Source organism: Melopsittacus undulatus, chromosome 2 (genome assembly GCF_012275295.1).
Source record: "Melopsittacus undulatus isolate bMelUnd1 chromosome 2, bMelUnd1.mat.Z, whole genome shotgun sequence".
Classification (NCBI taxonomy): Eukaryota; Metazoa; Chordata; class Aves; order Psittaciformes; family Psittaculidae; genus Melopsittacus; species Melopsittacus undulatus.
In genome coordinates this window covers 60,932,082-60,960,075 of record NC_047528.1, presented here as the reverse complement: position 1 = coordinate 60,960,075, position 27,994 = coordinate 60,932,082, and the positions used below count along the sequence as shown (strand labels likewise).

Below are 27,994 nucleotides of genomic sequence, written 5' to 3'. Positions count from 1 at the left end.
CCTCAAGAAGGCTTTCCCTTGACCTTGCAAGTGCTGCCCAGCTGAAAAGGATTTCCCTTTGTGAGCTGAGCTCTGACCGTGGCCCCATGAGGAGGTATCCTGGCACCTGAGAACCTTCAGCAGCCCTGTCCAGGCTCCCATCCTCCTCTCTCACCCCCTGCTCCTGAGCCAGCTCTGCCCTGTGGCTGAGCCTCACCCCTTTTTATCTTGCTCCAGGGCACTGTGACATGAGGCCTGTGACATGACCTGAACCCAGGAGGCTCCAGGGGCTGCTCCTGCCCCAGTGGCCTTGCACCAGGCACAGCTCTTGGGCATCCCTGCCGTGTCCTCTGCCACCCAGCTCCCAAGCACAAGCCCAGTGCTGTTGCTCTTCTCTCATGCCATGGCAGAAACCAAGCCTGCAGCCCAGAGGCCACTCCATTACCTGTCCCCTCTTGGTATCCCAGCTTGATAATCTGACAGCACTTCTTAATGTCACTGGGATCCAGAGATTTCAGAGAACATCCCTACAGCTGAAGTAAGGAGATGTGCTTACTCCCAGCATTAGCTACTTGTGCATCCCATTTTCCTTTTCTGAATGGACAGGGAGTGTGTCTTCATATACTCCATATGGTGGAGACATCAGTGTTTTTCAGCTAGTAGGATTCTGCAAAGAAAGCCTGTAGTGTTTTCCATTAAAATGTGTGTATACCTCTGTGTGTGTGAGAGCACGCATGCACATAGGTGCATGCATAACGCAGTGGAGGTCTGCAAGAACAAGCTGCTGCATGCCTACCTCTGTGAGCCTGGGGCTGGGCAGTGAGAGCAGGAACCCTGTGCACAAACACATGCAAAGTATGTCATGCCTTTAAGGAGTATTTTCTTTAAAAAACAACCAACCTATGGATGGAAAAATGTCTCTGCTGTGGAAAATCGGGATGTTACCTCTCAGGTGTGGGAGAATGGATGCTGGTGCCTGCAGAGTAAAAGAGGTTGTCCCAGGAGTTACTTCTTTGGCACAGCCAAGCCATCAGGCAGCAGGGTCTCCTTGGACGTGGCTCAGGATGCAGCCATGACACAGATGCTCACTAGTGCACTCTTCACATCTACATCTCAAAGGCCTGAATATTCCTTCCAGGTGGATGCAGAAGGCAAAGGCCAGGCTCTCTGCCCCTGGTGCAGAAGGGTGGCTTCACGGGAAAGCAAGAACAAGTGAACGGGCTGCAGGAATCCTAGTCAGTGAGGACATGGCAGTCTGACTGGCTGGACATGGATGTTTAAACCCTGACAGTTTTTACTGAGCTGGGGTCTGACACCCACCTTCTGGTAACCAGAAGGGATGGAAACTAAGAAGCCCCAAACATGAAATTAATGCTAAACAAGCTGTGTTTTGTTAACTACCTGTAATACCACCAAGAGGTACTCACCACCTTGCACACAGGGGAAGGTGGGGGAGCAGTCAGAAAGTCCGAAAGCAAAGAAGTACCAAGCTGGTGTAAAAATCACTGCATCTGTGTGTCCGGTGGATCCCTCTCACAGGTGAAAGCTCTCCTGCAGCCTCCCCTGGGCATCCCAATGGGTGCGAAATACCTGCTTGTGAGCAGATCCTTGACAAAGCAATTACAAGAGAGAAAAAGTCCCTCAGTCTTTGGAGGTGGCTCTTTGCAGCTGTGAAAGAAAGATTTCCATACAAGGACAATGTTATGAGTCGTTCAGCCAAGTGGACTACTTTAGACAAAGGCAACCTTTGGAATCTTGGGAGCTGGGTGCAAAGTCTCTGAGGGAATCAGCCATTGTAGAGATGATCTATCACATCAAGCCAAATAATGGGGACATACCCATAGACCCAGAAGAAGTCAAACGTACACGACCCATGTGGCGAAAACTCACATGGAATGTACCGTCATCGTATGCCCATTCATTGGCAACATAAAGGTGAATTATTTTTGGCCCGGTGGGCCCATGACACTTCAGGCCATCAGGGCAGAGAGGCAACATACAGATGGGCTCGTGATTGAGGGGTGGGCTTAACAATATTGCCCAGGTTATTCATGAGTGTGAAACATGTGCTGCAATTAAACAAGACAAATGGTTAAAGCCACTTTGGTATGGAGGACGATGGCTGAAGTGCAAATATGGGGAGGCCTGGCAGATTGACTATATCACACTCCCACCAACCCGCCAAGGCAAGTGCCATGTGCTTACCATGGTGAAGGCAACCACCGGATGGCTGGAAACATACACTGTGCCCCATGCCACTGCACAGAACACTGTCCTGGGCCTTGAGAAATAGATTTTGTGGCGACACGGCACCCCAGAGAGAACTGAGTCAGACAATGGGACTAATTTCTGAACAACCTGATAGACACCTGGGCCAAAGAACATGGCATTGAGTGGGTTTATCACATCCCCTACCATGCACCAGCCCCTGGGAAAATTTAACGGTACAATGGGCTGTTAAAACCTACACTAAGAGCAATGGGGGGTGGGACTTCCAAGCATTGGGATACACACTTACCAAAGGCCACCTGGTTGGTCAACACCAGAGGATCTGCCAACAGGGCTGGCCCAGCCCAGTCAGAACTTTTACATATTGTAGAGGGGGACAGAATTACTGTGGTGCACATGAAGAATTTGTTGGGGAAGACAGTCTGGGTTATTCCTGCCTCAGGTAAAGGCAAACCCACTCGTGGGACTGCTTTTGCTCAGAGACCCGGATATACTTGGTAGGTAATGCATGAAGATGGGGAAGTCTGATGTATACCTCAAAGGGATTTGATTTTAGGGGAAAACAGCAAATGAACTCAACTGTATATTGTTTCTGCTATGTAATACTTTTATACCCCATCAACTAGATGTCTTCAGGTAACCAGCAACTGGCCCTGACTTCCCTCCAACCATCATCCCAACAGAGAATGAACTTTGATAGAACTAGATGAGTTCTGCGGCAAAGGAACGATCAGCATCAGCAGGCAACAATCCAACACTGCACACAGCCTCTCCTGCCCCAAAAGACTGTTACAAGAGATGGAACCTGACATCATGGACTGAATGGATTCAGCAGCTTTATAAGGATCGGTCCATGCACTAAGGAATGATCTCTTTCTCTCTGTCTGTGTATGTGGATGTATATATGTAAGAGCAATGGTATATTGAAAATGTGGGATCTGAGCATGACGTGAATGGTATGGAATAAGGGTGGATACTATCCTGGGTTCGGCAGCAGCAGTCATTTTTTCTCCTTCTTAGTAGCTGTGTTTTTGACTTTCAGCCTGGGAACAGTGCTGATAGCACTGATGTTTTTAGTTACTGCTCAAATGTTTAGACTGACCAAGGACTTTCTGAGTCTCATGCTCTGCCAGGGAGGATGAGAAGCTGGGAGGAAGCAGAGACAGGACACCTGGCTCAAACTAGCCAAAGAGGTATTCCATACCATAGCACGTCATGCCTAGGATGTAATTGGGAGTTACCCGGAAGGGCACTCTCTGCTCGGTTGGACTCGGTCAGGCATGGTCAGCAGGTGGTATTGTATTCTCTTCCCTTGTTATTTCCCTTATCATTATTATTATTGGTGGTATCAGCAGTGGTTTGTGTTATACCTTAGTTACTGGACTGTTCTTATCTCAACCTGTGGGAGTTACATTTTTTCGATTCTCCTCCCCATCCCTCCGGGAGCCAGGGGAGAGGGAAGAAGGTGGGGAGTGAGCGAGCAAGACTGCGTGACTGACAGAGTTTAAACCACGGCACACAGGTAAGGCTCTGTCACTTAGTGAGGGGAAAGCCTGTCCCATGCTAACGCTGCCACCTGCCTCAGCCAGGCCACCAAGACAACACCCTTTCTCTGCAGTCAGGATGAACTTGGCTTTAGATGGAGCTCAACCCAAATGATTCTCCAGCAGCAGCTCTATTTAAGCTTGAAGTCATTTGAGCTGGCAGCTCACTAGCTCGATATTCAAGTTCTCAACTGTATTTTTATCTGCTTCTGAAGAATACAGAGTAGCATAGGATCATACTTAGTTGTTCTAGAGCAATAGATGGAAACATTGCCGATGATCACGCCTCCAAATCATAGTTAAAATCTTTTTGCTTTTATTCTATTTAATGCTTAACATCTGGGAAAATTCAACCAATAATTTTTCAGTCTGGAACAATTCAATGTTGTGCCAAATAATATAATGTTCAGAGAGGATGTAAAAATAAATTAATATCCTACTATTTAACTTCAACAAACAAAGCAGGTCTCAGTTTCAGACAACTGAGTAATTTTCAGCCATGAAAGATAAATGAACATCTTCTGCCCTCCCATTAAAAATGATGCTATCACTGAAAACAACAGGGAGATAAAACACAGAGATATTACATATATACACACATATATATATATATGTATATATATACACAGGCGCATATATGCCTGCATCAGAGGGCAGGATTTGGCCTAGATCTTACAAAACGGTAGTTTGCAGTTGACTTTCACGTGTGTTTATGTCTTTAACAAATAGAGCTGCAGAACATTCATGTATCATACATGTTTAAATCCTGCAACTGCAGCTGGTATGAAACATCAGCATATAAAAAGACATCCCTGTACAACCACCTTTTTTTTTTGAAAAGTCAGTGTCAAAAACATAAAACCCAGTTGATTTATCAAAACCAGATACACTGTTTAAGTGCTGAGGTGTGCATTAGCTTTCTGCTGTTGTAAGCAAAAGAATCTATGAACACACAGAAGGTGAAAGTGGCTCAGAAAACTACAAACTCTCTAACAAGGTACTTGAAGCTTTACTAACACTGTATCTGACACTACAGTTAACTGAACACCAACATAAACACACAGAGGTACAGATACCAATGGACACCTCTCACAGCTGTGCAAGCCGTGGGCCCCATCCTGCAAACACTCCAGAGCTTCCTTCCAAGGCTAGTCCCACTCTGTCCCACTGCAGCACCCAGCAGCAGCCCCAGCTTCTGCCAGCATTTGTAGGACGGGGTCCTCTGACCCTCATGTCATGCACCAAACACATTTAAATTGCCTCATATTTCAAACTGATGAAAATCAACCCTTCATCTCTTTAGGCTTGAAGAGGTGAAGTAGCTTCTGAAAAATCTTATACAAATACTTCTCTAAAACTATTAGAGGTTTTTAAAGTAAATCTAATAAAATACTGAACTGCTTTTAAGTTAGGCAAATAGTGTTTGTACTGCTTTTTGTAAAAAAGCAACAATATTCCTTTGCAGTAAGTTAAACATTTCCAGTCACTCTTCCATTTACTTTACAGAAAGAAAGGGGCAGAACTATGTTGATTTTGTTGATGCAAGCACCTGTGGAATTCTGGAACAGCTCCATGGAGTTTTTGTGTAGTGACACTGAATCTTAAGTTCATCCTTTTCCACAAGTGTTTCCTCCAGTTTGTTTTATTCTGGTTCTTCGTTCTTCTCAGAACCCCCTCCAGCTGAATTATCTGCGTCATACCTTTTATCAAGAGCATCTTCAAAAGGTCTCCCACTGCAGTCATAGGTTTTACTTGTACATCCCATATGTGTTCGAATGCGAGCTCCTGGCTGGTATAACTGCATGGCTGGGCGATCCTGGAAGAAAGGAGACATGGTTAACACTCTGAGAAACCTCTGAAGGATACATATGTGGGATTTTAAGTGATGAATGTTTGTGAAGAAAGCAGATGTTGTGTTAAATCACTTTATGTTTCCTAAGACGCAAGAAAAAAATGGAGTGTAATGAAAATTGACTCTTTAATATCTGTCTTGTTTATAATGCTATTCTTGGGAGCCAGGCATTTTGAATAAGAAAGCTGTAAAATTTAAAAGATCCTATTATACACGATCCTGCCCTTCTACTCTGCTCTCATGAGACCTCACTTGGAGTATTGTGTGCAGTTCTGGTGTCCTCAACATAAAAAGGACACGGAACTGTTGGAGCAAGTCCGGAGGAGGCCATGAGGATGATCAGGGGACTGGAGCACCTCCCGTATGAAGAGAGGCTGAGAAAGTTGGGGCTGTTCAGCCTGGAGAAGAGAAGGCTGCATGGAGACCTCATAGCAGCCTTCCAGTATCTGAAGGGGGCCTACAGGGAGGCTGGTGAGGGACTATTCATTAGGGACTGTAGCAACAGGACAAGGGGTAATGGTTTTAAACTTAAACAGGGGAAGTTCAGTGAGGGTGGTGAGGTACTGGAATGGGTTGCCCAGTGAAGTGGTGAATGCTCCATCCCTGGCAGTGTTCCAAGCCAGGCTGGACAGAACCTTGGGCAACATGGTCTAGGGTGAGGCGTCACTGCCAACGGCAGGGGGTTGGAACTTGATGATCACAAGGTCCTTTCCAACCCAAACCATTCTATGATTCTATGATTTGACATAAACAAGGAGAAACAGTGCTGACAATTATCAAACACAGTATTACCAGTGAAACTCTGAAAAATATTGCTGCCTTCACTACCATCAAGAACAACAGCCTGTACACTTACAACTCTGCAAATGAATGACAAATATAAGTATAAAAAAAAAACAAACCAGGACAGTTTAGCAGGTAACAACTGGAAAATTATCCTATACTAAACTTCACCAGAGTATGTTTTATTCTTGAAATTTCAATACAAAAAGACACTGTTTAGAAACTCTGCTAAAGGAGTCTTTTCCTAAATAAGAGTGTTTACACTCACCAGTTTTTAATGTTATTAAGTAACCCATTCACCAAAACCTGAGCTTTCAAACAGCGTATTTTAAGACAGTGGCACAGCACTGAAACTGTCCTAAATCAAACCATACCAATTTTCAATTGCCTTCATAATTTGAAGTCATTCTAGTCTATTGCTCTTTCATTTTCTTATTCCCAATATGCATTTTCCCTTTTTCTTTCCTTTTCCTTCACCTTTGTCTTTCTTCCTCCACTTTGTTTCTCCATCTCTTTAGACCAGATAACAAGGTTCACTACTGGGCCATACAACCAGATTATTCTAGGTAGTACTCTGTAGTGTGGTAGGAAATGTCTGACATCCATCTTTCTGCATCACAAACGGCTGCATAAAGATAGATCCTCTTGACAAGTAGTGGCCATTAAAAGTTTATGATAAAGGGTCCAAATGATTTTTCATATCACAGTACCTTGCAGTTTGCATGAAAGCTAGCACAGCTCAATAATTTGTGCATTCACACCCTCTCTACACAGTGGTCTCTGAATTAGCTATTTATTTAAGTCCTTAGAGTTCCTTTACCAAGCAATGCCTGGCCAATCCATAATTCCCTTATGAGCTGGGTAATCGAAGTAGATTTTTAAGACTAGCATGCCACTTTTTAAAAATTTCATTACAGATCAGAAGTATGACTTTTTAATATGCTTGTAAAATACAAGGCTTCCAAGAGCAGCATTCTAAAAACGCTAGGGTTGAAAGGAAGATAGAAAGTCTTCCCTATATACTGTAGGTATGAATGAGCAACCTGTATCCTCATTTTAGCTGCTGTTGTCCTCTGATAACAACAGAAAGAAGTCTGTGTTTGAGTGAAAATGAAAGAATTGCTTTTTTTAAAAAAAAGCATCTTCATACTGAGTTTGAGAAGTAAAACCTGTGATCTTGAAGCATATTTAACTAATGAAAGATTATCCTAAATGAATAAAAGAACCTTATTTCTTATGCGCTCCTTTGTGGATGCCATGTCATCACACTTGTCCTCTTTACCCAGTTTGTCTACTGCCTCCACAGTGAAGCTGTAGCTGTAGTTCCCTTTCTTTCCTCTGTCTTGACTGTATCCTTTCCCCCATTTCAGCTCTTCTTCATTCCTTCTCACAAACTTGTCAAACTCATAGTGAGCTCTATGCTTTCTGCCATCATCCAATCGATACCTTTGTCTCTCAGGTTCTTTTTCTCGAAATCTTCTCTCCAAATCCCTTTGCTCTTTGTCACTGTCATTTTGTGACCTATGAGTATGCATAAAAAGAGAGAAAATCCAAGCAATTAACAGAAAAAAAACCCAAACCTTCAGAAGATTATAATACAAAGCCTTCGTTTGACTTCAACAATGTTTAGATCAATTGCATGGAAAGGCTGTTTTCTTCTCATTAGAAAGGGGTTAGGTGCAATTTTCCTGAATTCATGTATGTCCAGCCCTAGATGATGCATTCAGCTCAAAATAGCGGACAAAGCTTCACAAGCAAAATTAGATAGTTGTGCAACTGTTGTGGAAGGCCCATTCTTCAACTTCCATCCTTTCTAGCAATCCCATAAATAGTTCCCCAACGCTCTGCACATAAACACATGCTTTATGACTAGCTCTTGTGGCCTGTTCTTGAGGTGACTCATGTATGAGTAAACCCTTGAATGGGAACATTCAGGGCCTTAAGGAACATATATCGATTTGCAAAGTTTTATGTCTCTATTTAACAGAAATTATTTACCAACATTACAACCTGCAGAAAGCATTTGTGAAATTAATAGTTATGTTCCAGGATTTTGTTTATTATGTCTCCAAGTAATTTAGCCTACCTTTGCATATTTCATTTAGGCAAGAGACTATTACCTTACCACAACATAATACTTAATTTCTGCTATGCTGCAATGGGTTTATATTATCAAGATTATTAGTCTGCAACATTTTGCTGCCTGTCTGATACAATTCTCAGCTCTCTCATTCACTTCATTGTTCCTGTTCAGCAAGAAGATCCTTCTCTCATACAGCCAAACTGCAAATAATGAAGAAAGATTACAGAATAGATTGAACTTTAAAAGGAGCACATACACAGGCAGTTTCTTTTTATACATTACATATGGATAAATACTTAAAATTGAAACAGGAAAGTTGCTTTTGATAGTGTGCTCACGTTTTGGGAATCAGCAGACAGAAATCAGGGAGAGTGGTGATTTTCTAAAGGTGTAGTGATCAAGTAGCAATATGCTTCCCATTTAGAACGGTTTCATATCAATAAAACGTTATCTTTTGTATCACTAAAAAAAAAAACCCAACAAACTGTTAAAATTGTCAGCCTCTGCCACAAACTTGGGCATTGTTGGGGCCACCAAGACAGGGGCCCCATCTCAGCAAAATCTGGAGGTCAGCAACAAAACCTGAATGACAGGTAAGTTATTCAGCATCTCAGAAGTCTGTGCTTGTGTCAGCATAACACATTCACCAAGTGGAAGCAACACCCCAGCTGTCACAGACATGTGAATCAACCACAGAGAGTTACTGTACCTGTAGTATATATATATATATACACACATATATAAAAAATACTATGTTAGCTCTCAAGGGATATGTGGTTTTAAGTTGTTTCGTTTCATGTTTAATATGTTATTCTAGACACTAACTCCAAGTCCTCGCAAGGCTCAGAGCATAACTTTTCAAAAAGCCAGGGTGACACATCTCAATATGTTGCTGTAGCATTGTCTGGTACCTGTCTCTTCCCCTGCCTGTTACTGTGGAGGAAGGAATGGATGCACCTGGAGGTGGGCAGTGACAGAGATACAAACTCCAGTTAAACAGTGGTTAAAGTACCTTTTTAAAATTGAGTCATAGCAAACAGGCAGGCAAGAGAGAAAACAGTGAGGTAAGCAATACAAAGTAGAGACACAAGAGAAAGTTACACAGCCAGAGAAAGAGAAAGCAGAAATTAATGGAAGTAAAGGGAATGGAAGCATACTTGTGTTTGGTAGAGTTTCAAATCCCTCTGTGACCATGTACATTCACATACCTACTGAGGTTTTAATCTGTGGTAGAAAAATACTGTTACTGAGCTTTAAGATATGGTTTCAAACAGGTAATTCAGTCTTTGAACACAGAGCTGGAAGTTAGTTTATTGTGATTTCTGAGTCAGTGACAAAATAGTTTCAATTTTAATTCTTGAGCCAGCTGAAACAGCTCATAGTTTGCAACCTAATCACATTCACTAATAATCATGAGGAAATGAGCACTTGGAAAGACAAGGTAGCATTTACTGTACCTGCACAGTCAAAACGATACTGGTTTACACCTGGAAAAGTAAGGCATCTTAGCTAATTTAGTCCAACATCAGTAATGGAAGGAAGGCCTTACCTGAGCTCTTGATGGGGAACAGGTGAAATAACAATGAAACTCTGAATGTATTTCATGCAGAAATCCTTCCAATCTGGGATTTCAAGACATTTCACAAATAACAAATTGCATCCACTAATACTGCCATGAGGTCAGCAAGCTGTTACTAAAAATCTTTTACAAAAAGGACAGTGAGAGATTGGGTCACACACAGAATGAAACCAGTTCTTTGCTGACAAAACACCAGTCAGTGCATCAGTTATATCTTCTTGAGGCCTTGAGATGAAAGCATTTAGGATGTAAATTGAAGCCTGGAGGAGAAATATTACTTACTTTTCCTTAAGGTCTTTTAGCGAACCCTCCAAAGACTTGGATCTTATATTCCCAGATCCAGGTGATTTTTCCCATTTGTTTTCCTCAATGTCAGCTTCTTCACCTTTTTCTTTGTGCTTTTCACTGGCCAGTTCATCTCCTTTTTCAGGCTTCTTGAGAAGCTAAGGGATATTTATTTACATTATGATGTAAATTTTCTCTCCTCTGTTGTAGCAGACATTTTAAGAACGTATTAAATATATTGGTAGCATATTAAGATTGAAAATATCTTATTTAAATGATAGGAATGTATTTTACAAAGTTTTATTTAATTATGAAATTTAAAGTTATTTAAAAATGGCAGTTTACTTTTGCTGAGGAATGAAAGTCATTACCAGGTATTCAACTGCATACTTTTAAATATGCTGAGAATACTGGAGAAAACACTTATCTACTCTCCCCTGACTTTTATATATAAAGACATTAATACAGTCTTTGATTTCTTAGAAATCAGATAACAGAGCTCAATGTTATTGCCAATTAAATAAGAAGAACATCTATCATACTACAAAGAGATCAGGATTAATACTTCACTCCTTAAAATACTATATATAAAATGTGTCTCATGTGAACTACTTTGGATAGACTGGCATACAGAAGTATGTCCTTGGTATAAATACACCTTGACAGCAATACACACTGAGGAAAATATGACATTAGTAGAAAAGACTGCATTATATTTTCACCTTGGAGATAAAGACTTTCAAGAAGCCTCTACATTTCTTTACAAATAACCCACACAGGGCTTGAGCATGTCTAGTATTACAGGAATAAACTTTATAGAAGGACCATATCTCTTAACATAGCAGAAATAAGCAGAGCTTCTTGTGAGCCTTTTCATTTCAACAGTTTTTCTGAAATGAGCACTGGTTATTCTTCTCCGATATTTAAAACTTCTCTAAGGTTTCTCTCAGGTAACATTTTCCTCTCCTGTCAGAGACAGAGCTAGCTTTCAAGGCTACCACAGATACATCATAAATACTGGGGGGTTTTGGACAATCACTTTGAGGAATACATTTGAAGGAGTCTCTTTCTTCTGAACTTCTATAGAGTGGTTTCTTATGCCCAGATAGGAAAAAGCTCTAATTTGGCTTCAGAACTATTTTTATACATTCAGGTGAAGAAAACTGTTATCCAGAAGAAAAAAGAAATAGGTCTGTGGCTTCTCAACACAAGATCTGGAGTGAGTCTGTGTGTCCTTGCATTAAGCTACAGCCTCTTACACCAATTTTCCTCTTCAAAACAGCCTATAAGGCTTTTCCAATACCACAAAATTAAGTTCAGATGAACAGGTTGTATTTATGTCACCTTATACAAATAAGGTTTTAAATGTCCAGAGTTAATAGCACAAAATACACCCGCCTAAGTGAAACCATTAAAACCACGTCCATTCAGACTATTATTAAGGCAGTGCAGCCTAAAATTAGCAAGACTTTGTTAAAGCATGCTATTAAAACATGTAAGTTCAGAGCATAAACACTAAAACCAATCTGCAGGTATGGCTAGATGAAGATTTACATGACATGAAGTATTAAAGTCATATTTGCAATAATCTTCCTACATGCTGGCACAGAAAAATTTGGTTATGTCAGGTTATGTCAGCATAGAACGCAGCAGTGTTGTATAAAGATATCCGAGTTACCAGCCACGACTGCATCAGCACTTTATAGGCTGGTACTAAGTAACTGATAGTTACTTAGTAACTGATAGTACTAGTAACTGATACCTAAGGCAATCTGTTCCACTTTCAAACACTGTTACTTAGTCGAAGTCCTACCTTACTTTCCCTTCCAGTCAGAACTGGTAGGGCATCTCCACACTATACTGTAGCGCACTAAATTAAACAGTGAGATAGCAAAGGAAGTTCTGGATAATTTCAACAGAAGAACATTGTTTTCATTAAGGTACCTTGATCCTTATTTCTTTTTCAGAGATTTTCTTCTGCTTCTCTACTTCTTTTCTTTTACGTCTTTCTTCTTCTCTGCGCTTCCTTTTCTCTTCCTCCCGCAGACGTTTCTTCTCCAGTTCTCTCCGCCTTCGTTCTTCTCTTTTCTCTTCTCGTATTCTCTGAAGAGTTCAAAATTATTAACTTTGAATTGTCCAACAGAACCACGTGAAACATAAATGTTGAACTTCGGGCAAAAGTCTGAACGTACCTGCTTTTCTAATTTTCTATTTTTAATATATTCCAATAGGGGTGTTGTTCTTCTAGCTAAAACACAAAAAATTTGTGATATAGTGTTCAACTCCTAAAATACGTACTCATTACTTTAGTACTAACCCCTTTTTTATTAGCTTGACCTACAAGAGAGCTAAATAATTGATAAACCTATTTGTTTTACGTATTTTTAAAGGCATTCCTATTATTCTGCTTTAGAAACACTTTCTTGCTCTTTTGCTCTTAGGGTTAGAAGCAACAGAGATAAGTTGCATCATTAGTTAATGTTTAAGTAAAACTCATCTATCTTTTCAGTTCAAGACAATGTTTTTTTTTAATCTTGCTCATCAAACAGTTATTTCACCAAAAAGGAAATAAATTTGTTCAGAATCTGTTCCTACCATTTAATTTTGTACATTGAAACCCAGCTATATTGCTGTTTATATGCAGCCCATGTAATCTCACACAGCACTTTTCAATCCCAGGTTTCAAAGTATATCATGAAGGAAGCATTTTCATTCTCATACAACATTTCCACGAAACTGCCATTTAGCATTCACCTCTCCATGGGAAAACAGGATGAATAAGAGGAAAATGGTTTGTTCCAGTAACACAGCAAAGTATCAACAGATTCAATAAAACTCTGGCTTCCCAAATAGCAAATCAAATGCCTCATCTGCTGGATCACACAGCTAGTCTAATGCTACAGAGCTGTCTCCACACTCCGAAATCTAGCCTAAGTCATCTGCCTGAACCATTCTCAAATGCTACAAATACTCAGACAACGTTAACAAAATCTGTATCATGTATAGCAGTCGTGATTTACAGCTGTTGTTAGTCACAACAAATTTTGTCAGTCTTAGATGTCCCAGGATAGAGTTACAAAAAATGCTTACTACTAGAAGTTGCTTTACAGTTATGCATAGGATTCTTCCTCAAACCTGAAGAAAATTTCACAACTGAAATGCATGGCAGGATTTGGAAGAAAAAAAAAATAAAAAAAAAAAGGAAGAAATAATAATAATAAAAAGTTTCAATAGATTTGAAATGGCATAGCTAAAATCCAGGTACAATTCATCCCCAAAACATCAAAGTGTTTTTCTCTTGAAAGTGTGAATATTCTGAGAGTGACCCATTCATTTATGATAAAAACTTGTTACACATTTATGAATGAGAATATTTGAAAGGATTCAGTATATATTTTTAGCAAATATCAATGGTCATAAGCAACAACCAAAACCTTCCCTACCGGGGCCTCAAGACCTGCATCTCTGCTTCTCTCTCTCCAGCTCCATTAAGTTCTCCTGTCTGAGCAGTGTCTGTTTCAGGGCACTTTTACATGATGAAAGTTATCACAAATTGTAATTGGAGGGCCTGGGGAAAGGATAAGCTGCACTGGAAGTCCTGAACTTGACCCTAGGCATGACTAAGGCTGTGGTGAAAAGATTTACTCAGAAATTACAACTGTAAGCTCAAGGGAGAGAGGCAGTGTGATAAGTACTGTCAGAAAAGGGCAAAAAAGAATGTTTCTCAATCCTGACTCTTACCCATCTTATTTATGAGCCTTACTGCAAAAAAATCTAACAGTTTTAACAGGTCTTTCTTAAAATATTTAAGAAATTTTAAAATAAAATAAATTATAAAATGAAGACCTCTGTCAGCAGTGACTTTTATACTTAATCTTGCTCTCTACAAACAAGCCAGAAGAATGAGTGTATTTTCATCTTGTTACAGAGAAAATCTGCTGTATCTCTGTCATGTGAAAACTGATGAGCTGTTGTATCTGACATGATGCATGAAACATGTTGGTTTGCAGTAACACTACCTGGAAAAATCTTGAGAATGTGAGGCCCAATTCTGCCAACAAAGTCCTGGGCACATCTTTCATTGACTTCAGTAGCAGTTACCACCTTTAAAACTGGACATACAATTAATCCTTCCCATAATTCTGCTATAAACTTGCTATCCACTGAAGTTTTATACTGTTAGCGATAGCCATGGTTTCAAACAGCAGAAAAAATAAAACGACTAATTTGATACCCTGTGATTTAACAGAAACAAAAAATACTCCTAATGCAAAGCTGCCTTCTGCCAATATTTTTACTCAGAAATCTGCAACTCTCATGACTAATCGTTTTTGCTGATAGAATATTTTTAAGCTTACAAATCTTTTTGTAATTGCAAACTTTCTGTGAATTGTAAACTTCTTGGAAATTTTTGACTACTTTTACTCTGCTGCTAAATACTAGGGAAGATTTGGAGCAAATAAAAATAGTTGGGGAACATCCCTATCTAGAACTGCAACAAACAAGTTCTACAGATAACAGGATTATTTAAATGTCCACACTTCTTACATTTCCATTTCCTCTAAATTTAGTTCCAAAACTCTCCAGTCAACTCTCAAACAACAGCAACAAGTGATGAGAGGAAACAGCTTAAAGTTATGCTACAGGAGGTTTAGATTGGATACTGGGAAAAATTTCTTCACCAAAAGAGCTGTTGAGCACTGGAACTTGCTGCCCAGGGAAGGTGGAGTCACCATCCCTGGAGGCAGTTAAAAGATGTTTTATGTGGCACTTAGGGTCATGTTTTAGTGGTTAACCTGACAGTGCTAGGTTAATGGTTGCACTCAGTGATCTTAAGGGTCTTTTCCAACGTGTAATTCTATGATTCTATTCTTATGATTCTAATCAAAAGAGGTGGCTAACTTTACACTGTAAAAAAATAACATTGAAGGTTGATTTTTCTTCCTACTCAATCATCATGCCTAGGGTAAGACTAAGTGTGCTGCACGCTGTCACTCAGAGATACAGCACATCACTATTCCATGTCATCCTGAATGCTGCGTAATAGCACTGAAGATTTCAGTGTTGCTCTTACTAAAGATTCCCCCCAACATCGTGAAACTCATGCTGCATGCATACAGAAAACAAGGTGTTGCCTTACTTTCAAAGCTTTTGCAGAATCTTGACCATGAGAACAGAGAGATCTTTCCATGTTTCTCAATAAAAGCAGCTAATATGAAGGATCAATTGTTAAATAATCAGCTATTTTACCTTTTAAAAATAAATCTTCCACCTTTTAATACATCTGAAAACATTCAGAATTATTAAGGACCTATTTCTGAAGCTACTGTACATGCAAAATTTCCAGTAAAGTCAAATGATTCCATGCATAGAGACTTAATAGGTGGGGTGTTTCCTGCCACAACTTGGCTGGATAACAAAAATTTAACTGCGACAGTCCCAGTCTGTGAGACTGAACAGGTCAGCTCTTGCAGGTAATATAATAAAGATATAAAAATAAGATACTTGATATTCTCAATAGTAAGAAAAATCAAGAAAACAGACCAATGAGTTCCCTTGTTTTGGCCTCAATCTCTCCCAAAAGAATCTCAGGATTGGCACAGATTTTCTCTTCATCAGCACAATAACTCTCTAAAAATTTCCTATATTCTGGATCTGTGAAGAAAAATTTTTTGATTAATACTTTGCAGTGCATCACAGAAATGGAATCCACTTTCTACTGGGACACCAAGAAAATATGTTTACCATCTTCAATGCTCCCAGCTTTAGCATCTTTCTTCTTCAGCTTCCTTTTTGAAATCTTCTGGAATGGAGCAAATTCAACCACTGCAGGATACTCCAAACCTTAAAGGAGATGAGTGCTTAATTTTGTGAGAGGCAAATACTTTCCCCATATTCAAGTAAGATTTTCAAGTCTTGAAACTTGTATTAGGCAGTCTAACTTGAAATCAAAGGTGCATGCTTCTACAATCCCATCCAATCTTCTAATAAAATTATTTTAGATTCAAACCAAAATACATTTGTATTTTAATTATATATAACAACATTGAATAGTTTTGGACATGATAACAAAAACTGTCAAAATGATGATGACTACTGCTGCACAATAAATTTCTTGCATTACCAATTATAATTCCTTCTTAATTCTTCATTGATTAGAAAAACTTACATAAAATCTCAGCCTGACAAGTGGTAAATACTGCTGGGAAATGAATCTGAAAGAATTGAGTTGCTTCTGTAAAGTTTTGTTGCCAAAACGCTAAAAAAGAAAATAAATGCTGGGTGATATGCAATAGTAAGATATACCACCTCCTTTCAGAACCATAACTGTAAAACTCAACATGTAAAATTGTGTGAAACTTTTTTTCTTTCTGTTTATGATGGACTACACAACTTCTTGACTGTGTTTACTGGCATGGATTCTGTTTTTAATTCTGCCTTAAACAGTGGATTCTTCTTTAGACTGGAGTCAGAACTGTGTGTAACTTTAGAATTTTGCCTGGTTTCCACTTGCAGCAGGCCCAAGATTACACTTTGCTCAAGTCCACTGAAAACCAGGCTTAAATCTGTTACATTTGTTAACCTTATTGAACCTGGTAACCCTTGTTTTAATTTTAGTCTCATAAACGCAATGCTGACAGAAGCCTCACCAGAAGGCATATTTAATCGAAACCTGTGCTGTTTATTTGCACAATCAATCATGACGAACTGGCCAGCTGTGTCCATGCTCAGTTTTGTAATATACAGAGTATCCTGGATTCAGTAAAGCATAACACTGAAGAATGTGTTTAATTTGCGAAAAGTGAAGTCTTGGCAGAATCATAAAAACAGTTTCTAATTTTTTTATCTAAAGCACACAGAATTTGAAACCTGGGAATCTCATACTGTGTGTACTGACTAGACAATGTCTACAAAAGAAACGCACGTGGTTACTTCTGTTTTATACAATCCATGCAGTTTTTTACAGAAGGTATGCGTGAAGGAGGCAAGGAACTGTTAAAGGGAAAATGCCATTTCTTGGCTATGGCAGTTTCATGCTACTGTTAAGAGAGCTGGATTTATCCACACCTACATTATAGTTTTTCCTTACTACTGGGCAAACTTTTGCAGACTGAATGTCCTAAAGATGGTAACCAAATTTGTCACTTGTGTTCTTGGAACTCCAACCTAGATCCCTGCAGATGCATTACATCATCAGACTCTACATATCTCAAAGCAGGCAATCAAAATTATGAAGTCAAGTTTTCGTCTTGCTTTTTCAAAATGGGAATAAGTGACACAACTTTATCCCACAGAAATATACTGCAGATGTAACGATTCATGCTTTCAATGTGTTCAGTGACTGTTGTGATGTATTGTCAAGTTCACATAAGGATCTTAGTAAGATGCTGACAACATATTGTTTAAAGTATAAGAATGCAGAAAAAGCATGCACACCACACAGACAAGTAAGACTGCATGGACAAATATATTTTGCACTTCATCGTTGTTCAAGTGCTAGATTTTAATGTTTCAGTAATTAGTTATCGACGAAAAAAGGCATAACTAGCAAAAAGGAAGCAAATGAATGTTCTAAAATAGTGTATGTATATACACACTTAATGTCTTACAAATAGTCCAACCTTTATTATCAATGAAGACATAGCCATCAAAGCGATCTCTAAAAAGGAGGATGTCCTCAGGATTTCTAAAGTTAATGTATGCTCTTGAGTAGAGATGAGGATAAAGGCTGAAACAAGAAACAATTTTATTTTCTGTTATTTACTATTCTGTTCAGAACCACTAAGAAAGTAGAATTAGAAGGATTACACTGCAATTCTCACCTTCTCTGAGAAACAGCTACCTTAAACATGCATACTGAAGTCTTTACATATACAAATCTAATTTTATATATATATGTGTAAAAAAAAGTAACTGAACAACTGAGTTCCCAGATGCAACTATGAAATTTGTTCTGAACTGAAACAAATACTTTGTCTCTCTGAATTGCAGAGCATACACTTCTATTGAGCAGGATCAAAGCTTTAAGTCTCATGTTTAATGATTTAAGAAACAGGAATAACAGTAGTCCTTTTGGGGAACTTCTTGATCATGCTAAGGAAGTCTTTTGTCACTGAAACAGGAGAAAGCAAGTAAAAGCTCCTAGTGAAAGGGCAGTTGCCACACTGTCACTGTATTTGAAGAGATTTCCACCTTTAAGAAAGATTAAATAACCCAGTAATTGGCAAAATAATCCACTGAATTACATACAAAAAACCTCAATCTGACATACACCTATATCAACAGATATGCAATGACTAGATGTGAAGAACAATTACTGTGAAAATCCAAAGCATTTCTAGCAAAAGAACAGGTACTTACTTAAACTAATTCTGATTCTTCAGGAATTTATTGGCAGAGACCTCACTGTAAGGGTAAACGTTTAACGTGCCTAATAAAAACCTCAGGGTTGGCACACCATCAACCACAGTGAAACTGAGTTAATGTAATTTAATTAATTATCACACATCAGCTAAGTTATTGTGAATCATGGCATGTACATATTTTAAACCCCAGCAACCATGATATGGCAAAGTTTGGCTTGAACTATCTTCAGTGAATTGTGTGATGGCTTTGTATTATGCCAGGTTTTTTAACACACCTCAACACAAGCCTCTAAGTTTAACACCCTATGCTCATAATACTATTATGAAGATAGCCAGTCTTCAGACAAACTGAAGACCAGCAGCAGGAGAAAATAAACACATTCTAATAGTTTGTTTCTACAAAATAAGTTTTAACACACTGTGTAAAAAGCTTGGTATACATAAACGCCATTTTAAATAGGTATTGATAATATAAATAGCAACATGTAAACTATAAAAGCAGCCATCACATCTTAGTAAAAATACTCATATATTTATCAATCGTGGTGTATATAAACATATACATGTATAGATCTTCATGTGAAAATTTTGGAGTGCTAAATAAACTCATTCATCCATTTCTATATTACATAGGAAGTTCTGAGCAAATGAGTAACTAATCATTTACGTTGTCATGCCAAGCTAAAATCTACTGGCCTTCATGCTTGTCTCTCACCTTCTCTGGTCACTCACACGGCTGATGGAACGGGCACAATTTTAAATAAGTCTTTCTTTTTTAAAAGTGAGCACAATTTGCCCAGCAAAGCAGCATCAGTTGTGATGACGGACTGTCACTCATTCCATCCAGAACTTAGTAGTGGTGGTTCCCTTGATGATCTAAAAATGCTGTCCCTTCAGAGCTGCAGGTCCCAGGTGCCATCCTACAGTGTTAATGCTATTTGCTTACAATAACCCTGAGCAAAACTTTGGGAAGAAGCTATGGAAGGAAAAGAAGGAGTGCTGTCTGCAAGAAGCTTTATTACTGTATGTGATATGTGACATGGCATTGACTATTTGACTGGCCTTCATGTAAGCAAAGCTCCTGTTCAGGTCTCTTTACTTTTATAACCTCACAACACTATCAATGAGTCCTAGCACTCAGAATCAGCACTAGTACCAAGGATAACCCAAATCCTGCAGGGCCTGAACTCAAATCACTTGACTCAAGTTTTAAAAGACTCAGAAACATTTACATGCAGACAAAAAAGGGTATCTGGAAAAAAAAACCCAAAACCCAACAATTTAATATTTGGAGTCTGAGAACAAGACAGACTGTCAGGAAGGCAGAACCTTTATTATCAGCTATGGATAGTGTGTCTTTCCCACAATCACCCCTAAGGGTACTAGAATCAGTGTTTTATTTGCACTTTGATGTCAATATACAAGAGAGAATAAATGTAATGCAGTGAATCATATGGATCTAAAAGAATGAACAAAACACAATGCAAGTCGCTTTCTGAATTGATTTTACTGAAATAGACATAACTGAGAAAGTGTGATACATTAATGACATTACTTAATCAAATGAAACCTTAAATTTTATAGCTTGCCTCTAATAAGACATTGTAAACTTAAAGATAACCTTTAAACTGCAAAACCAGATAAACTGGAGTTGACAGACGTCTTTTTTTCGTTTGTCCTCTGGGTGAAATGACCTTGGAAATAAGAATGTAGGAACAATTAGACCTCTTTAGCTCTCTTTCCGACAGCAACTAGTAGAGGATGCTTACAAGCAGCTTGTTAAAAAGGAGAAACTACACTGACACTTCACCTAGTACATCATTTCAGTTACTTGCAGTCTATGGACTTTGCAATATAGAACTTTTTCCTTGTGTTCAATCAGCTTTCATAGGTGTCTAACTGCTCCTGAACCATTTTCAACCTCCATAATTTCTGGCATCAACTTCTGACAAGGGGGTCCATGGTTTAACAAGGTGTTCTGTGAAAAAAAACCCAACCCAACAAACAAACAAAAACAACACGAAAACCAAAACACAACCAAACAACAAAACAAAAACCAAGTCTGTATTCCTCAGAAATCTGAAGGAGCTATTAGAAAATTCTGTTATCCAGAGTTTACATGACAGGGTGACACTGAGATAGTACAGCAAATTTGTTTGCTCTCACATCAAAACATTTGCAGGCCCCTTTCTCTTTCCAACAAATAGATCCTCTTCACTGAGTAGCTTCTCCAAATCATTCTTTTATTTGATAACATGAAATTTGCTTTAATTGTCTCTTGTTTTCATTATCACTGCACTCTCTGGATTGGTTGCCACTCTGCATATGGTACATGATCTAGAAAAAAAGCTCATCAGTGAAAACCGGAGGACACTGTAGAGAGAACATGTTCACCTTGTACTGTAGCTCTTCCTGTCAGCTGTGTGAAAACACATGGTGTGAAAACACATACAGAGTCTTCTGAAATTCTGTGAACAGCTTATTGCAACACAATGCTTTATACTCAGAAAAGAGCTCTCCAATGGATAAGAGAAGACTCAGTAGATTAATCTTGTCTAACTTACAATTTCTAAAAGTTGACTTTATATTCTTGAGTGTGTGAATATGTAAAGAGTTAAATCATAAACAGATGCACATGGGTATGTGTCAGCATTCAAACAAAAGGGGCAAGGTGATCCTGGCCAAAGAACAAGTACCTAGTCTAGCCAATACTCTGCAGAACCACAACTAAATGCCTAGTGAAACTGTGTAGTTTGATGAAAGAATTTGCAGCCATACAAACCTTGACAGAGTAACCCATTCTGAAAAAACACACCTCTTGTATGAAAGTATAATTTTTAAGAAGCAAGATGAAGAAAAAAAAAATGAAGTAGTTCATGCTGAAAAGTTCAAACTTACATGAAAACACTTTTTTTCTAGAAAGTTTAAATTTTTGAAGGCAGAAGAGAACATGAATCCAAAACTCAGGAGAACATTCTTCTCCCAGATCATTATTTTATTGCAGGACTCATACACAAGACTAAAGAAAACTGAAAATCCAAGTAACACATATATCAGATTCCATTGTTAAAAAAAATAAACATATATATTCTTTATTTGCTTGAAGTCAGTAGTAAAACCATATAAGAAACACAGCTTTATTTTCTCCAGACTTTAATCACCAAGATCTGCTTTTCAAGGCAAATGATTTTTTTTAGTGTTTTAAGCATATCCTCATCCCTCTCCCAGAACAAACTACTGTGTAATACAAGCAATCTAACAAACTTTTTTATATGTACATACGTTGTGCCCCTAGCTATATGAAAGTACATGACAACACAGCATGAGAGAAAAAACAGGTTCATCGGTAACCTGACATGGGTGCAACTAAATAAGTGGGCAGTAAGATTTTTGATACTCAAAAAATCTCATGACATAAAAGCAGAGAGAAAATGAAACTTCATACGGACAGCTGTTGTCAGTGCCTTCTCATTTCTATGATGGCTGACTCCCTAAATTCCTATGCCAACAACTGTTCTGGAAAACTGTAATCTTTTAAACTGTTTTCTGGCATTTGTGTAACCAAACACACTGAGGAGAAATGCTCTTCTTCAGGTAATTTTTGCTTTGCCTTTGATATTGTCCCTATATGAAATGAACAGCTGGGATAGAGGCGTTAAAAGAGTATCATTTGGAAGTACAGATGACAAACTTCAGAAGAAAAATGTGAGTAACTACAAAGACTTTCAATCATACTAAATGCTTCTCTTTCCTAACAGCATATCCTTTGCGGTTCTACCAGGAAATCTGAAGCACCAACTATTTTGTTGCTGTGCATTGGTGTAACTTTGTAGGTCACACAACTGCCATAAAGATTCACTAAATAAGACATATGTTTCTTTCTGACTGTGGAACTGACTTTGACAGATTATCTAGTCAGACTGAACCACATAATAACATAGTGGTGGCAAGAAGTGGCTGCACCTTGTCAAACAAAATCAACCCAGGAACTAGACTGCTCTAAGCAAAATTTGTCACAAGCAAATCCCTACACAGGAAAGGCTATTTGCTCTGGGTGGGGTCACCCCTACCTTTAAAAGTTGGTTAGCAATAAACACCCCAGATCCCTCTGTCATCAATCGAAAGAATCTTGTGCCAGTGGAGGGTGACTCAGTACATGCTAAGGCTAAGATGGGCAAAAAGGATCAGTTTTCCAGAACACATGCAGATATAGCATACAGAGTATTTTGTTTATTTCAGTGGTTAAGTTCCTTCTCTTCTGGAAATTGTTTTGTTTGAAATGGAATTGTACTTTACTATGGCGATACTGAATAAATTATATCAATACAACGGCAATTTTAGTTTTGCATGAGACAAAAATGAATAAAACTGAATTATTTTAAAAACACATAAAATAAAGACACAAACATGTATGCAAAAAAAGAAATTAAGCTCAAATAGCACTCATGAAAAGAATTCCGTGATGTCTGCCCTAGACTGAATCTTTCTCACAGCTGATAAAACAGCCTGTTGCATTTTATCAATGAAGGTTAAAATAAACATCAGGGTTTCAAACCAAATTATGCCCTATTCATATACAAAAATATTCTGGTTTAAAAATCACCAGTGTAAAATATAAGGGCAGGAAGCACTGTCTCTGCATATGTAGCCAGCTTTTCAGAAATATTTTAAGTAACCTAACAGAACTAACAAAAAGGGAAAAACAGGTGATTCAGTATGTCCAAAATACCTCAATTTGGCTTTAAGCACCTGAAAACCTACATAAACAGCTCATCCTCACCTGGGATCAGCAGTGCAAAACTCAAAATAATCATGGGCAGGGAGAGGATGTAGCTGTTCCTCCAGCTGCTCCTTAGTTAGACAAGGAGGAAGGCGTCGAATAACTACCTGCACATATAAAAGAAAAAGGAGATTTATCTTCGATCTAAATACTGTAGAAAGAGACTAAACAAATCATGTGACTCCTCCTTAAAAACTGTTGTCTGAATAGTGATTTACCTTCTTGGACTTGCTGACAGGTGGAACAATTTCCCTATCTGTTTCCCCTAAGGCTGTAAAACTGTACAGTAACTGAACTATTCTGATGAAGAGCTTGACAACCGTTGTAATTTAGCCATTAACAAAGTATTTTAACAGATGACCCAAAAAAAAGAAATAGATACTGACAACACAGCATCAGTATACAATTTATAGTATCTCTTAAACTAACTTTTAAGTCCTTTATTACAACACTAGCTTTGTGTATTAGGTTTATGTGTCCCAGTTCTGGCAGCAAGGGTTCCAGGGTGGTCTTTGTGAGGAGAACTGGGGCTACCCCGTGCTGGACACAGAAGGTTCCAGTGGACTCACCATAGGGCACAGCTCAGCCCCTCAGCCAAAACAGTGACATCTCTGGGAAAAAGTATTTTAGGTGGGACAGAAAAGGCTGCACAGCACAGAGGAGTAAGGGGAAAAAGCACAAGAAATGGCCTTGCAGACATCAAAGTAAATGAGGGAGGGGAGGAAGGATTCCAGGTGCCCTGAGATTACCATGGTAATGACCCCCTGCATCCCATGGAAGTCCACAGTAGAGCAGATACCCACTTGCAACTGTGGAGAACCCCATGCCAGAGCAGGTGGACATGCTCTGAAGGGAGTTTCAGCCTGTGAGAACCCATGCAAGAGCAGGTTTTCTGGCAGGACCTGCAGCCCACAGAGAGGAGCCCAGGCTGAAGAAGGCTTACCCTGAAAGACTGCAGCCCATGGAAAAAACATACGCTGCAGCAGCTCACAGCAGGTGGGAGGGACCCCCACTGGAGCAGTTCATGAAGGACTGTATCCCATGGCAGGGGCCTCATGCTGAAACAGGGAATGGGTGTGAGAAGGAAGGGGCAGCAGAAAGGAGCTGTTATGTTCTATCTACAACCCTCATTCCCCACCCTTCTGCACTGCCTGGGGGCAGGGGAGAGAGAGCCTGGGAAGAAAGAGGCCAGAAATCTTTGATTTCTTTTCTTTTACTTAGCAATTATTTTCTTCATGTTACATCTGTTATGCCCGTGACAACACTTTGTAAATGATCTCCCTGCTTCTACCTTAAGCCATGTGTTTTTCTAATCTTATTTTCTTCCCCTATGCTGCTAAGGAAGGAGTGAAGGAGCAGCTGGCCAGGGATCTAACAGGCATCCAATCAACCCATAGCATTCAGGTAAAATGGCCAGTAATAAAGGCCAGCAAACTAAATAAAAACCTTTGGGACACAATGATGGCAGCACAGAAATCAGTAAAATGGCCATCAAGCTTCAGGCAATCTATTTCCATTTCTTAGCAATACCTAGATTTAACTCAACTTTAAAGTTATGGTGATTTTCAGTTTTTCAATTTAGAAAATGAGAATAAATCGAATCTCGTACTACTCTAAGTAACGCATTCTCTGAAAAGTGCTGGAATAAAGCAAAGGAGAGAGTAGTGCGCTGGTCCATGCAGGAGCTGCTTTGCCACAGGAACGGCCAATCTCGATTTTTGAAGCACTAAAGGCGACAAGGAAGGCTGCCGGGGATCTCGAACACCTGAGCTAACAGACACCCTCATTCTTCAGAGGAACCAACATCCGTTTAACACCTGACTCTCCTGAAATTAACCCTCGCTCTGTCGAATGGGGCCTACCTGCGCCGTGCTCCCCGCTGCAAACTTCCCCCGGTCTTGCCGCATCCCTCACCGCAGCCGTTCCGCTCCCGCCTCCCCCCCGCCAGGGGCGAGCCCCGGCACCGCCGCCCCTCCCTCCCCTCCCCTCCCCGGTCCCGCCGCTCGCCCGGAGCTGCGCTCGCGCCCCCTCACTTTGCTCAAAGCCGTTTTTTTCTCCTCTCGCTGTTTACCCGGCGCCGGGTGAAGCGGCGGCGGCAGCGGGGAGGGCGGGGAAGGGGGGGCTGGCGGCGGTAGCTGGTTTGGCGGAGCCTCTGTGTCCCGACGCGGAGAGTCCCTCCGCAGCGGGATGTCCATGGGCCACTTCTCGCGGCCGCCACCCCTCACGAACCCCGGCCCGGGATCCCGCTCCGACCGCATGGAGACGCCGCTGCCGCCCGCAGCCAAGCGCAAACCTCGCGAGAACAGGCAGGTGGCAGGGAAGAAGCTCGCGAGGCTTCACTGGGGGGCGAGCGGGGCTCCGCTGCCGCACCCGGTAGGCGGTCGAGGCTGTGAGGGGGGCGTGCCGCCGCCATTGGTGGCTTCAGCCACATCCTACCTGTTGTCGGGGAAAGGCGCTTTCAGGGACCCACTGTGCCCTTGCGGAGGAAAGGACAAATAAATCTGTCCATTTCTCTCTTGTCATGGAGATCTGCGCTGTCATACCATCAGGTCGTAACTGGAGAGTGCAAGAAGAAATAGTAACTTTTATCAATCTTTTAGACTATTTTGTAAATTAAAATTGCACTGTAAAAGGTAAAAGGAAACAACCTAAGGCTGATGACTGATGAATTCATGACTGATGTTAGACAAAAGACCCAGTGTGCAGCAGCAAGCTTTTGCTGTTACTTTATCCATCTCATCAGCCTTCTTGGTTACAGTCGTTCCTGATCCCTAAGGACAGATGTAAAAGCCGCAGAACAGATCTTTTAAAGGATGAGACTTGCCTAATCAGTAGCTGTTAAGACACACTCTACAGAGTTTTGTGAAATAGGAGCTCACTCCTCTAATGGGGATAGCAAGGTTTTACTGAGGGACAAAGTAAATAAAGCAAAAGTAACAGCACTGGGCACATGACCGTAGCCAGAGGCACACTGATTAGCATTTGTTACAGGTTTATATACTTTCATTATTGCATTAGCCATATATATGTTCATAATTCCCGCATATAGGCAGGGAATATTATAACCAGCTCCAGGCCATAAGTCTCCTCCTCTTGGTGTCTGCACACTGCTCTCCGGTGATCGTGGGCAGGGATCTTGAGGATGAAATAAGCAGTCTTCCTCATGCTGGCAGGGGTCTTCAAGATGAAGTCAGCAGTCTGCCTCACGGTGTACTTTTCACCTTTGGCACCGTTGGACGCCCCAGTAATCACACAACTAGCTGAAACCAGCCATATCTGTGATTTTTCTGACAGCTGGCAAAGATTTAGAACAGTGTGACCTTCCTGCAAAATTTATTGCAAGCAAAACAGGACGGGCAGACAAGGAGTACCCCAAACTAGCAGATGTCTGGGAGGCACTGTCTCCAATCTAACTGGTAAGTAGGATGGTGTGAAATAACTCAGTTATGTTTGGTGGGGCCACTAAATCCTGTTATCTCACCACAGACTTGAAACACAAGCATTGATCTTTATCTTCGACCTAAGTTAAGCTAAAAGTACTTTAACCCTATGTTTTCCAGGCACTAGCTTACCTCATATCACTTCCCATCCCCCTCATTGCCCCCCCCCCCCCCCTTTTCTTTTACCTTTACAAATTCTTTTGCTGTGTGACTCAATTTTGCTTAAGAGTTCTGGCCATTTTCAACTTGTCTGATCTTGCGTCTTTAATGAGCTTTTTTCTGTTATTGTGAACTCATACAGTTATATGCACATAGCAACAGCTATGATTTGCGAAAGCCAATACACTTATGTGTTTATCACTGTTTCAACTGGCCAGAGTCTTTCAGGGTGCCCAGGAAAAGTCTTCAGTTTACTTCAAACATAAGAAGCCACCTGAACCACACACAAACTACCAGATACCAAAAAACCAAGGAAACCCCTCACTATGACCTTCTCAGTGACCTGCACAAGGAAAGAGACACAGTGCTGGCCACGAGGTGCACACGCCTCCTTAACAATTAATTTTTCCCCATATTCTGCTTGGATAGACTTTTCCACTTAGGACTCATCCTTTGTTTTTCAGGAGAATGTGCAATTTCAGTGAATGTTTTAGAATTAGGAAGTTAAACATTTTCATTCACTTTCTAATGGCTAAGAAAATATGGGATTGGTACTGAATTCTGCACTGGACACATGCTCCAATCCTTATGTTCCAATGTGTGGTAACGAGCATCCATAATTTTTTGTGTGGAGCCACAGAACAGTTCCCACTGTCACCAGGACAGAACGAGATTTCTCTACAATATCGTGTTGGTGCTCATAGGAGAGTGAGAGGAGCTCCTGCACCCCACCCAATTTCATTGCTCTTAAAACAGACTCATCCCCTGGCTTTTCCTCACTCACTACCTGTGAACTGTGAAGTGCAGGTGGCTCTGCAACTTGAACTCATATTCAGTAATGCATGGGCAGGTGGAAAACAGCCAGTATTCTGGATACAATGTACATGGCCTACATCAATACAATGAAGCATCCCT

At 40.1% G+C, this 27,994-nt stretch overlaps 1 protein-coding gene across 1 annotated transcript; it reads right to left on the bottom strand.

Annotated features, from left to right (window-relative positions):
• Positions 1-5,246: 5,246 nt before the first annotated feature.
• Positions 5,247-25,767, bottom strand: UPF3A (UPF3A regulator of nonsense mediated mRNA decay). Its single transcript, XM_031051162.2, has 10 exons — positions 25,514-25,767; positions 23,481-23,587; positions 17,957-18,063; positions 16,080-16,178; positions 15,879-15,989; positions 12,527-12,582; positions 12,279-12,437; positions 10,332-10,492; positions 7,614-7,908; positions 5,247-5,568 (listed from the first exon to the last, which is right to left on the bottom strand). The coding sequence occupies exons 1-10, from the start codon at positions 25,736-25,738 to the stop codon at positions 5,395-5,397; spliced, it is 1,494 nt and encodes a 497-aa protein (XP_030907022.2). The 5' UTR covers positions 25,739-25,767; the 3' UTR covers positions 5,247-5,394.
• Between the last annotated feature and the right edge of the window lie 2,227 nt (positions 25,768-27,994).

Bases quoted from the DNA above. Each gene is read 5' to 3' on its own strand.
- UPF3A (XM_031051162.2), bottom strand. From the start codon at position 25,738: ATGCGGTCGGAGCGGGATCCCGGGCCGGGGTTCGTGAGGGGTGGCGGC. The intron at 12,438-12,526 runs GTACGTTCAGAC...TGAACTCTTCAG, and splicing joins ATAGAAAATTAGAAAAGCAG to AGAATACGAGAAGAGAAAAG. The intron at 5,569-7,613 runs GTTCTTTTATTC...CCTTTCTTCCAG, and splicing joins AGGAGCGCATAAGAAATAAG to GATCGCCCAGCCATGCAGTT.